At 30.9% G+C, this 12,641-nt stretch overlaps 1 protein-coding gene across 1 annotated transcript; it reads left to right on the top strand.

Annotated features, from left to right (window-relative positions):
* Window positions 1-1,009: 1,009 nt before the first annotated feature.
* LOC124367748 (cold shock domain-containing protein CG9705) lies at window positions 1,010-7,718 on the top strand. Its single transcript, XM_046824831.1, has 4 exons — window positions 1,010-1,348; window positions 5,566-5,688; window positions 6,067-6,223; window positions 7,572-7,718. Exons 1-3 carry the CDS (start codon window positions 1,218-1,220, stop codon window positions 6,221-6,223), a joined length of 411 nt encoding a protein of 136 aa, XP_046680787.1. The 5' UTR covers window positions 1,010-1,217; the 3' UTR covers window positions 7,572-7,718.
* Window positions 7,719-12,641: the final 4,923 nt, after the last annotated feature.

Here is a 12,641-nt window from a genome sequence, read left to right on the forward strand (position 1 = left end):
ATAGTTTATTTTAATAACATAATTATTATTTGATACTTTGCACGGTACTTTGGGATTATACCGACCACACCAGTATGAAGAACACAAAAATAGAAATTTATAGAAACAAACATGATAGAACGAAAAAAACAACTCTTCAATTACAAAATTACAAACTTACAAGCATTTCCAGGTATTGTGATCGGTATTGTTGTCGCTGTTATCTTATCTTTCTCGAGAATCCTGATTACGGCAGGCCGCGCGGCATCACGTGATTTGCACGGTACATAATTGCCTTTCCATTTCAATTCAATTTATATTTCTGATTAGCCCCTCTAGAATTTGATATTTTACTGATAGGTACTATCTCGAGGGATGTTTTTCTTTCGTCGACATCAGCGCGGGGCAGCACCGAAGGTGCTGTCGAAGCCCGCGCTGATGGCCGGAGGCACTCGCATTTTGGGTGGCGGAATGTGATCAAGAATAAAAACAAGTTTTGAGTGTTTTTTTAATAAAGAGTTTAGTTTGGTAAATGTTTGTTTTTGTTAAATTTTTGTGTTTGGAGAAATATAGAGGTAAAACACGAAAGTACAACAAAGCGATGCACCAGCTGAACGGGCGGCGAGGCTCTGCAATCACGTTATCTACTAGACGCTCGACTTTGACCTCTGTCTGAGGATGGGGAGGGGTTTGCGATAAGACAATTCCTGTTTTATACTGACGAAATAGTCTTCTACGCTAATCTAGTAATCAGTAGAAGCAAAATGTTAAATAACGATTCATGTCTGGGTGTGGTCGGTATAATCCCAAAGTACCCTTTGCACATTAACGTTTTTGTGATTTTGATTGTTTCGGTCAGTTCATTAGTATATCACATTTCCGTCAGTCCATTAGTTTCGATAGTACATTCGACTTCTTAAATATCGAACATCAAACTAAATACTGTTAATCAAGGTCTGTCTGCTACTTGGGGACTGCAGTTGATGTGAAATAGTGGTCTGTCGCTTATGGGACTAAGGAGATTCTAATCTTACGGTTAATATTTATTTAGAGGTTAGCACTGGTAATGAGCGAATTGCGTGTTTTTGACTGTTGAGACGTTTAGTGGAAGTAGGTAGAAACACATGCGTGATAGAGAGGTTGCGAAACAACATTATTTTTAGTTTACAAGTAACGTTTATCGATCTATTGAGCAATAAGCCCAGTTAGTTATTGGAGTATTCGAATTTTTATATCAAATGGAACCACTAAACGTTAAAATTCCCAAAGGGGTTCCTAATAGTCCACAATCGGTGAAAACTCCTGATTGTAGCCCTAGACTTAATGTTCCGAGTCCAATAATTACTAGAAGGACAAGAACAGATTCTATGTGAGTAATGTAACTATACTACGTCTTTAATTAAAATTAGGCTATTTTATTTGAAATATTGAAATGACCTAGAATGCTAAACTTAAAATTGTTAATGTAACTCATTAACAAGTAGTGGCATAATCAGTCAATAAATTATAATTATTGTTCTATAGAGTCTATGTTGTTCTCTATATAGTAAAAAAAAGTTAACATCATGCCATGCCAATATTGATGGGCTTGGCTGCAGTATAATAAACAGGCATGACAATAGAATCATCAATATTCATGACTATAGAATCCTTTATATTCATGATTATTTAAACCAATAAGTCAATCCAAATTACGCTATTATAGGCTAGGTATTTCAAATTACAGCATACTTTAACATTGTTCCAAATTAATTCAAACAAAATAAAACTATTTGTATGGTATTTGAATAATGACCGCAAGTACAACAGGGATGTAGCCTATATCTGCTATTTGTGTCAGAATGTATGGGGTGATGTATGTACTCGGATCAGATCACGATCTGAGTACCAACATCAAGCTCAGATCACTTTGGACAATCTGCCACATGATCTGAGGTCAGAAAAGCACTGATCAGAAATGCCTCTGGCGATGAGTAGCTGACACCTTCCCACACTTCTGGTGAATAAACATCTCTCGTGATGGTAACCAAATTCAAGCTCTGATCATGTAAGTGCTTGTAAAGATTAACTTTAATTTTGGTTCTATTATTGTTTATGACTTCAGCACCAAAATTTGTTTTCAAAAAGTAACTTTAATTGCCAATATTTTCTAGGCGCTCTTTATTTTGTACCATATATTTTCTAGAGTAACTAATTATATCAACATTGAAGGTGCAAATGTAAATAATTTATTTAGAGGTACTCGTGTCTTATCCAAAATGTATCTAAGTTTGTACATGTAACACTCGTTACACTTTGTTAAATTAAAAATAAAATAAAGTAAGATATTAATCCGTTGCACGCCACTAATAAAAAATCCGTTAACTTTCCTGTGACGCCAAGACAAGTAAAAGATTTTTTTTCTTTAAGTTCAAAGCTAATTTTCATTATAGCTAAATTAATTGTAAAAGGTAAAAGCAAAAATTAGTATAAAACAGGAAATTTTACTTAAAACTAGTGTGTTTATTGATAAAAATAAAAAAAACTATTTAGTTGATTTGATTTGTCACAGTGGCCGCTTATTATGCTGCAGCCATGGGTTCAAATCAGCCTAAGCAGTAACTAATTAACAAAGCTCTTTACAAGAATAACTTTAACGTCCTTGTTTTTTGTTCAAAATGGCTATACTATAAAACTCCACTTACCAACTTAACTTCCACACAGTGTTGTGCTGTCATGTCTCGGAATACAAATAGCAAGTGTAGCTGCTTGATGAGGATTTAAAAACTAGGATACAAACTGTTTGTGTTTCTTTATCCTAGAACTGGCATGGGATCCAGCTGAACAGCTACAGTGGGTATCCTAAGTGAGCTATTTGCACATTCAAGACATCAAGTCAGGATGGCTGTGTGGTCTAAGGCACTACTCTCGGATGGAGGAGTTAGCCTTGGAATCATGGGTTCGATTTCCGTGCCTGACGTTAGAGATTTTTGCGGTCTGATGTACAATTTCGAGGATGGTGGTTGGCTTGGGTGGAAGTTGATAGGATCAGTGATTTTCTTGTATAAGTTTACCAGACAAAAAACACCGGTTTTGAATTTTTGGCTTTACAATTATAAAAAAAACAACAATTGATTTATGTTTATTTTATATTTTACGAAGCTTTTTTTATTGAATCATGACCATAAGTAAAAAGTTTATAGAGTTAAAAACATGTATACCACAATAACACCCAAATTGTAAAATGCAAAAGTCTGCACTTACGGTGGGAAAATATGAGTTGTAAATTTCAACTTTGCCATTTTCAGGGTTAATAGCCTAGTAGCCTAGCCTCATATACAAAAACTTGTTGCATGAAACTGGAAGTGTTATAGGCATAGGTCTATGTTATTATATTGTATACTTTCTCATGTGCCTTGTTGGAGCCGTTTTGTATTTTTGTCAAATTAAGGAAGTTTTTACAGTCTACCTGCAAATCTATAATTGTAAACTTACTGAGGATGCATCATAATTTATTAACCTTTTTAGTGCCAGCCTAAAAATTTCCAAAAATGCTGGGATTTTCCACCTAGTAAGCCTAATTCTGAAGGATGCCAGGCCAATTCCAGCCGTTTTACAATGTTATACTAAGATGTGTTAAAATTACAAATATTGAGTTATTTTCCTAATTTTTTTACCTGTTATATGAAAAAATAAGGAAACTAAAAAAATATTATTTTTATATTTTACGTTCTTATAAAAATTTAAAAAGAAAATTATTTACTTACAGTATATATTTTGTCCCCCACTTTCACATATGAAGTATCACTTTAAATATATTTCACTATAGAACATAATATCACTAGAGAATATAAAACTGAACACCCACAAAAAAGTTTGGATTAACATTTATAAATTCTAAAAGTAATGTTAAGGTTTTTAGAAAGATATATTTGAAATTTTTGTGTTGTATACTTAATTTAAAACTAAACAGCTGATTAATCTTACATTATAGCAATGTAATCTTTTCTTCTAATTTGGTCCATTATGATGGGTTATGTACCAACAAATTTATAATGAGTTTAAAAATGTTTTTTTTTTGTTTGCTGTCAAAAAGAGTATAGTTTTTGAAATTTTATTGTTAATTAGTTCCCGCCTCTTATTCGTTGAAACTAGTAATATAAAAGTTAAATTTATATTTAATTGTATCAATCCGTTGATTGTCTCATGGGTTGGTCAGGTTTCCACATCTGCCATCCATAATTTTTACTCATCAATCGCTTCAGTGAGTGGTTGGAGAAATGGGGCAAAACATTTTGGTGAAATTCATTAGTAGTTTCACACTGTTCAGCCATAATTTTATTTAGTATTATACAAAATTTCAATGCTATCTGAATTATTGATATTAGGCTAGTCATATTATAGTATATGGCTTGTATCAAAAATTGTTGTAATCAGATCACAAATTTCACGATTATGAATTTTCAAAGTTGCAGTTTGGTTGAATAGTAGCAAAAACCATAAAATTATTGTTAAACCTTTTTATTAACCTGTTGTTATCTACATAAAAACCAAAAGTTAATTAAAAAAAAAATATTAATAATTAATAAATTAATTAAATTTGTTTGTCAAAACACAGAAATAAACAAACTAAATTTTAATGCAATTCTCATTATTGTAGCTCTTATGGTTAATATTTGATTAATTTTCAAACTAAGGTATCTAAAATTTTTGATCCTAGAGTAATCTTAAAGTGCTAATTTAATAATTTACTCAACTAAAATGGTCAGAACACAACAGCATTCCAAATTCTTTCTCTGAAGCTATAATGCTTGAATACATTAGGCCAGTGGTTCTCAAACTGTTTACTTCGAGCCACCCTGCATAATCCAGCTGGTAGCTGGACCCACCTACATGTAAGCGTACTTTATGAGAGAGTCGCTTTTGAAATTTTACAGTCAACTTTTATTTGTTTAGTTTTGCATATTTTATGCATATTACATGGGGCAATAGGTTTAATCGCAGCAAAAAAACTGAGTCAGTAAAAAACGCTAAGTTCTGGTGGTTTTTGTCAAGCAAAAATGCAAGGACCTTATGTCTAAGGTCAAATATTCTGGTCAAAGCCTTTCCTCTCAATAACCAGCGAGCTCCAGTATGAAACATTAAAGCTGTGTGTTTTGAGCCCATACTTCACAGAGAATCTTAAAGGAGCGACCTTTAAAGTCTCGAGTTTTAAGATTAAAAGTAAAAATTATGCTTTATTATTTTGTAAGTAAATTAAATTAATTTTTCAAACAAGCATTGGCCCCCCTGAACCTTCATTGTGCCCCTCTTGGGGGACGCGCCCCACAGTTTGAGAACCTCTGTATTAGGCAAATCAACAATCTAAGAAATAGGCATGGAAGAACAGCAATGAAAGGTTTGTAACGGACATATGATACTTACATAGATTTCCTTTTTTTTGTTTTTTTTTTAATGTGCTAAATTCCTTATGCTCTGATTGTGTACATAGCAAAGCTTTTTATTTACTTTCAAAACTATATGTGATAATTTTGTAATTTTCAGCAAAAATAAATAGGTAGCTCTACGAATGTTACTAAACAGGTGTTTTACATTTTACTTTTACAGGTGTGCAAGAGCTTTACTCAATCCACAGGAAAGGGGCAAGGTGAAGTATTTTAGTAGATCGAAAGGACATGGGTTCATAACTCCAAACAAGGGAGGAGAAGAGGTTTTTCTGCACATTTCAGAGTAAGTTGTTTAATGAGCATGACTGAGATAGAACCATAGACATAGCATATTAACACATCATGTGCGGCGTGGTCACCGGTGACCGCCACAGAAGACCGCCATTGTTTGTTTAAGGGTTCAGTGTGGTTCAGCCATTCTCATAAATATTTTTACCGCAGTAAATGTGTTAATGCAGAGCTTGGAAGGCAGTTTGATTAATCCATAGTAAGTCAGAAAGAGATGGCAACATTGGTACATTTTGATGCTATTTTTACTTTGCTGCATCTCTTAGAGAAATGTATACTACTTCACATGCAATATTCAATTACTACTCCGTTTAGAATCTGTGAATAGTGTGTTAATGTTTATAATGTAATTTAAGGAGTTAATAAATTTCAGTATTGAAGGAGAATACGTTCCACTGTCTGGAGACGAGGTGGAGTACCGGCTGTGTCCGATTCCTCCCAAATTTGAGAAGAACCAAGCAGTCCACGTCCATATTATCAACTTCACTCCAGAAGTCCATCTGCGGTGGGATGCTCCTTTACATGAATAGGTAAATGAGTTCCAAAACTGATACGAAAGTGTTACAGTAAGGCCCAAATCTTGAATGCTTAAGATTTGGATAATCGGTTATATTTACTGTACCTTTTTTTGTTTTCAATATCCCAGGTTTCTGGCTTAGTAATTTTGATTAAAACAAAATCTCAAAACTGCATACGAATGAAGACTGATTGAAACAATTAGAACATCTCTGAATTAGCTTAACATTTTTCTCATTATGAACAGTTTTCTGTCCAGATTTACTTGACGGTTTTCATCGGTTTTGTGTGACATAAAAGAAAATTTAAATTTAATTTGCCAATAACATCACGGCATGGACACAACAAAGAAATATATTGTTAACAATAACGTGTATTCGAAAGTTTCCAATAATTTTTTTGATCACATTCCAATCACTAGGCAGATGACCATTGATTACCAGAAAGTAGGTTAATTCTATACAGCTCTGTGATAGGCAAGGTAGACATGGTGATGTGTCCACTAAGTAAATTAGGTATAATGGCTGTTTTTAGTTTATAAATATGTAAAAAATATAAAAAGTTTATTTAAAAACATGAAATAACAAATTTCGTTTTTATTGTGTGTGTATTTATATATATATATATATATATATATATATATATATATATATATATATATACATATATACATAATTTGTTATTTCATGTTTGTACATAAACTTTTTATAATTTGTATGTATCTATAAATTAAAAACAACCATATATATATATATATATATATATATATATATATATATATATATATATACGCACATCCGCCCAGACACCGATGATGAACAAACAGGAAATGCTTGTTAAACGTGTCCACTTACATCCGGAGGATGGTTTGTATCGAAATTGTAATACAAGACTTCCTTTCCACCAACTATCTGTACATTGATTCTATGAATTTTGTTATACTAATAATTACGTATGTCTTACAATATATATATATATATACCACACACTGAATGAGAAAAAAACCGAAAACCTTAGCTATTCTTGTATACTTGGCGTTTTAATCATTTACCACAAGACAAGAAATGTTGAATGTTTTGACACATTTGAGCAAGTATTAAAAATTATTATGATCAATAAAGCTCTTTAATTCTCTTGACTAGTTTTTCAATTAATTTACATAATTCGTAAGCATTAAATCTAGAATAGTAAAAATATATTTTTTTTTTTATTATTGATTTTACTTTGTAATAGTGTGTATTAACAATTTTGACACCATTCTGTACTTTTCTACTTATTTACATAAAGTTTGTTTATATTGACGTATTGATTCTCCCCGTTTAAACTTATACACACAAGTTTTTATTTGGTTCACTTTTTCAGGGTTTCTCGCAAGTTCCTCAATTGAAGTGCCACCAGCCAAGAACAGGCCTCAGCTACATACAGTGCTCCGGAGTTGGTTTTAGATTTAAGTTAGATTACGATAAGATATATAGTTTTTATTTGGTTCACTTTTTCAGGGTCTCACAAGTTTCTTGATCCATCAGCCAATTGAAGTGCCACCAGCCAAGAAACAGGCCTCAGCTACATACAGTGCTCCGGAGTTGGTTTTAGATTTAAGTTAGATTACGATAAGATATATAGTTTTTAGGCCTGTTTAGTTACTAAATTACTGCTAAGGGTATATATTTGCTTTTGAAAATAATGCAGGATAGGCTAATTTTCTAATGTGACAATTTTGAGTTGACAATAATATGTGTTGCGTCCGTCATCTCACATTGATATATTTTCTTACTCCGTAGATATTTACATTTGTGGGATAATTTTGCCAGTTTTACAAGGATCACATTCATTTGTCACAATTTAAAAAACCGCAGATATACCAAATCTGAGGGGCCAATACTGACATTCGTTCATTCCAAATTTGGTGTTGTCGGACGATTAGTAGGAGGTTGATTCAGTTCCACAACGTTCAGTAACTCATGCCTTATAGTCGTAAAGATTAGCAACTAATTGAAGACGTCTACTAAGAAAACATAGACCGATATAATTTTGAGACTACTTACATATACACAAAGGACATAGCGAAATGTGGCAGTTGATGTAAATGGTATCCTCTGTTGTTCAGAGATAAATTATAATTGATGTTATATGTTATAGTTGTATCATATTTATGGCCAGTAATTTTCTTAATGCGCATGTTCAGTGTTTAATGTGAAATGGGTGTTGTCAACGATGTTGCATTTCTGAAATAAAAAAGATATTCTGTAAACATTTGCTCATAGTTAGTTAAGATATTCTGGATAACATTTTCCAATCATTATTTTCAGCGGGTTTCTTACCAAAGTTGTTTCAATAGTCAATCCTGAATTTCCTGAAAAAATATTACTAAAATATTTATTTCATTAAATTTGAAATTGAATTATTCAAAACCACATAGCTCATTACACTTGTGATGTCTATTTAATACAGTTTTCCTACCTACACTTCAGATATGAAGTCTGTTGTTCTTATCTCTATCGTGAACTAGAGCTCCTTTTATCATCTTCAGATACTTAAGGAAATGGTACAATTACACACTATTTCCGTCACATGAAATTTATGCTTCCACAGTTCCCCTCTTTTTGGACCAATATCTTAGCAGCATGTCTAAGCATATGGTCTAAATTCACGCTGTAACTCTCATTCATTTGTCATTCATCAAATCATTGACTCGATGCTTCTCTATCTTTCTCACTTATCCACTATCATCTTTCAATGCCTTCAATAACAAGATTCTTATGTTAATTTTAATGTTACCATTTCTCATTTTCTTGGCATTGGTACATTGTGATTTTAAGTGGCAATTGAATTCAATTTTAACAGCGGTACCAGAATATGTGTTAAAACATTCACTACTAAATAATTAAGCGAGGCTATTTCAGTGAAGTTACTCAACCCTCGAACTTTCGTTCGCTTGATTCAATTTTCACTTCTTTTTGGTTCAATTGCCCTTCTCCATAATTGCTAAGTCTGGCCAAAATCTGGATAGTAATTACAAATGATGTTTGCCTCAAACCATCCATTTAATTGACAAACATATTATAAAAACATTAGCTTTAATGATTTATTGGTTGTTAAGTGCGAAACACTTATTGCCAAACAATTGATAAATCTTATAAAAGCTTTTATGTAACTTTTAGGTATTGCTTGTTTTTATATTTACATGTAATAAATGGTTAATAACGTTATCGGCAGCCGAAGTAGTAAAGTATCTTATTGTAGAAGTGATCTCGCTTTTTTGATTAAAATAATAGATTCTTTGAAATTATATCTTCAAATACCATATAAAAGTTTTAAAACTGTACTCTCCCTCTTCTCTTCCTTAACTATGTAACGTATCAAATTCGAGAAATAATTTCAAACTGAAATCTATTTATTTATTTTTGAACCACAGTCCAGAAACTTAACAAGTAGGCTATGGGGATAGAAAAATTCGTACAATTTATGTTGTTTTGAACTTGTGTTCTTAGTGTAGTTAATTTTTATTAATTCCTCTTCATACACATTTTTTTTTTTTTTTTTTTCAGAAATAATTTAATTGGATAAATAATTTTTGATTGTGACTATTCCCAATTTGTATTTTACAGGATAGATACAGTCTTTTCTAATACGTTCAGTAAAGGTTTACAACGTACATAAAGTTCAAGTAAGGAAACCGAAGGAAACATTGAGAGCAAACAAAAGTTTTTCACCATCAATAAAGTTGCAAATAATAACTTTGATTGTACTAACTACTCAAGAGATAACTCATCCACTGCTTTAAATTGAGGCACAGAGAAAGTGAGTGCAAATATTTGAACGGTAACAATCAAAGTTACGCTCAGCTCTAGTGTTGGACCTCAGAACTAATTAAAATAATCCCTTGGGTCACAGCACACCTCGTCCATATGAATGTCTTAACTACTATGTAATTAATACAATCAAAGATAATACTTGATTAGTAGGAAATTTAATGATTCCTTAGGAGATATTTTTGTCTAGAAACACAAATGTTTGTTCCTTAAACTAGATATTGGGAAATGTTGTTATTGTTGTTGGGTTCCCTTTCTAGATAGTCATAAATGGAGTTCATCTTGGTTCTTTAAATTGCCAATATATTAAGACACTTTTTTTATTATGTAAATGACATATTTTTATGTCACGAATACGCTTAAACAAAAATACACTGTACCGTATACCTGCACAACCGTAATATTGTTCTTGTTGTTAAATGTGGGTTGAAATTTAAAATAACTCTTATTATTAACTGTTAATTATTTGCTAATGGCAAATGTATTGTAGGAAATGTTGCATGTAGTATTCACAAATATTGGTGGTCTTTAGTAGATTAGGGCATTAAACAAGAACATGATTGTTTTAAAAATGTTGATATACGTTTGGTTTAACTTTTTTTTAATTTTTGTGTTGTGTTGTAATCTATGATGTAATTTTCAGACAAGACATTTATTAAATATTATAGCTTAATTTGAAAGGTTTTAAACTATACGTGTTTTTACTTTTTTATAAACTTTTTAAATTCTATTGGATTATCAATACTTAACTCAGCAGTTCTCTAACAGTTGAAATAGTAATATTAAATGTTTTAAAAGTAACATTTATTCAATGTGTGTGTGTGTATATATATATATATATATATATATATATATATATATATACACTACACATACATACTATATACACTATTTACTATCAAGAATTTATCACGTTTTAAAATGAGCTTTTGCCAGTACAGAAACAATGTATAAACTTTTTGTGAAAATAATGTGACCAAATTTAAATTGAGATTTCTTACATGCCATAATGAAACTAAAGTAAATTTAAATTTTCAGTTAAATAAAAAATGACAAAGAGTAAATATACACATTTAAAAAATGTAAGTGTTTGCGCTTGTTATTTACTTGAGAACTGCTTAGATAATAAACTTTATTGCATTTTTAATTCTTAATCTACTTAATATTTTACTTATACTAGTTGTTTCACATCCATGGGTATTTTCTGTTGTTCTTCCATGTTATAGGAAATGTTAGAATGTTGTTTGTTATTGTTTTTGATTTTCTACTACTTCTTGGAGCAAATTAATGTTTAAAAACTCTAGCTTTATGTCTTTATTTATGATTATTTTTAATTGTGTCATTTTAATCACACTAAATGCTTTTACTATAAATCAAATTTAGTCCTTAATTAGTAGTTTATCAGTTTAGTGTAAATGTAATGTTTCAAAAACATTTTCACTTAGTGAATTTTTCTTAAATTTTGTTGTTCTGTGATCAATAATGTGTTGCTTTATCAGGGTTGCTTCTTTTAGTTATTGTCTTTTTTATGCATTCTATTTAGGCGGTTTATTCTAAATTCTTTGTTGCTTTTAGTTTGCTTTAGCTCTCTCATTTTATATCTTCTGTCTGACTACATTTTTTCTACAATAATTTTGGAAGCAGACACACGTATATGTGATAAAATTACATGTTCCACTTGTACAGGTTTCAAATGTGATATCAGATTTTAAAAGTTTTTGTCAACTTTTTCACCTAACTATCTAATTTGTCTAAACGGCAAGTTTACCTCAGTATAAACAACATAACTGTTAAGTTATTATTTGTGAATTGAATAACAATTTTTATCAACTGTAATTCTTCATCATAACTCATTTTTAAGCACAAATACGACTTCAGCAGCTTTATGCTTAAATGTAATGTATTAAAAGCTAAAAAATATTATGTGGCTAAGCAATATGAGTGGGACATATTATTAATAAATTTTAAAGAATTATTTGTTAAATTGTTGCTTTTGTATTGTCCATGTGTCTGTCATATTCTTTCTTCTATTATGCTTATTTTTTATTTCTTAGGCTTTATTACAAATATAGTATTTAGTTATTTGTTATTCAACTTGATAACTAAGTATTTTGTTATTTTTCAACGTATTTGGGATACTACAATTAGTCTTGACAGTTTTAAATGAGAAATGTACTGCCATGGAGCCTTTTTATGGTATATTTAATGTTTATCTTATTCATTTATAGATCTTTACCAAACTACTCACACTGAAGTTATTATATATTTATGTTCGTGAACCATGTGAATTTCATGTATAATTAAGCTGGATTTATTTATACAGAATCCAATGAGAATAAATCATAAAGTATATAATACGGTACCTAACTATTTTTAAATTGTAAGTTTAATTTCTTACCAAAAGTGACTGTAATAGATTGTTGAATTATTTATGATAAATTTTTATATGGCTATAAGATATCTAGAAGGTGCCTTACAAAACCTATTTCTGATAAAAAAAAAATTAAAATAGGCACCCTATAGTTTTGGAACAAAATTGAATGCTTTGTATCTGATGTGTGGAGATTTTTCCCTACTGAGAAGGCCTTTCAGGTCAGATACAAGAAAAAGCTTGACCCCT

Source organism: Homalodisca vitripennis, chromosome 8 (assembly GCF_021130785.1).
Source record: "Homalodisca vitripennis isolate AUS2020 chromosome 8, UT_GWSS_2.1, whole genome shotgun sequence".
Classification (NCBI taxonomy): Eukaryota; Metazoa; Arthropoda; class Insecta; order Hemiptera; family Cicadellidae; genus Homalodisca; species Homalodisca vitripennis.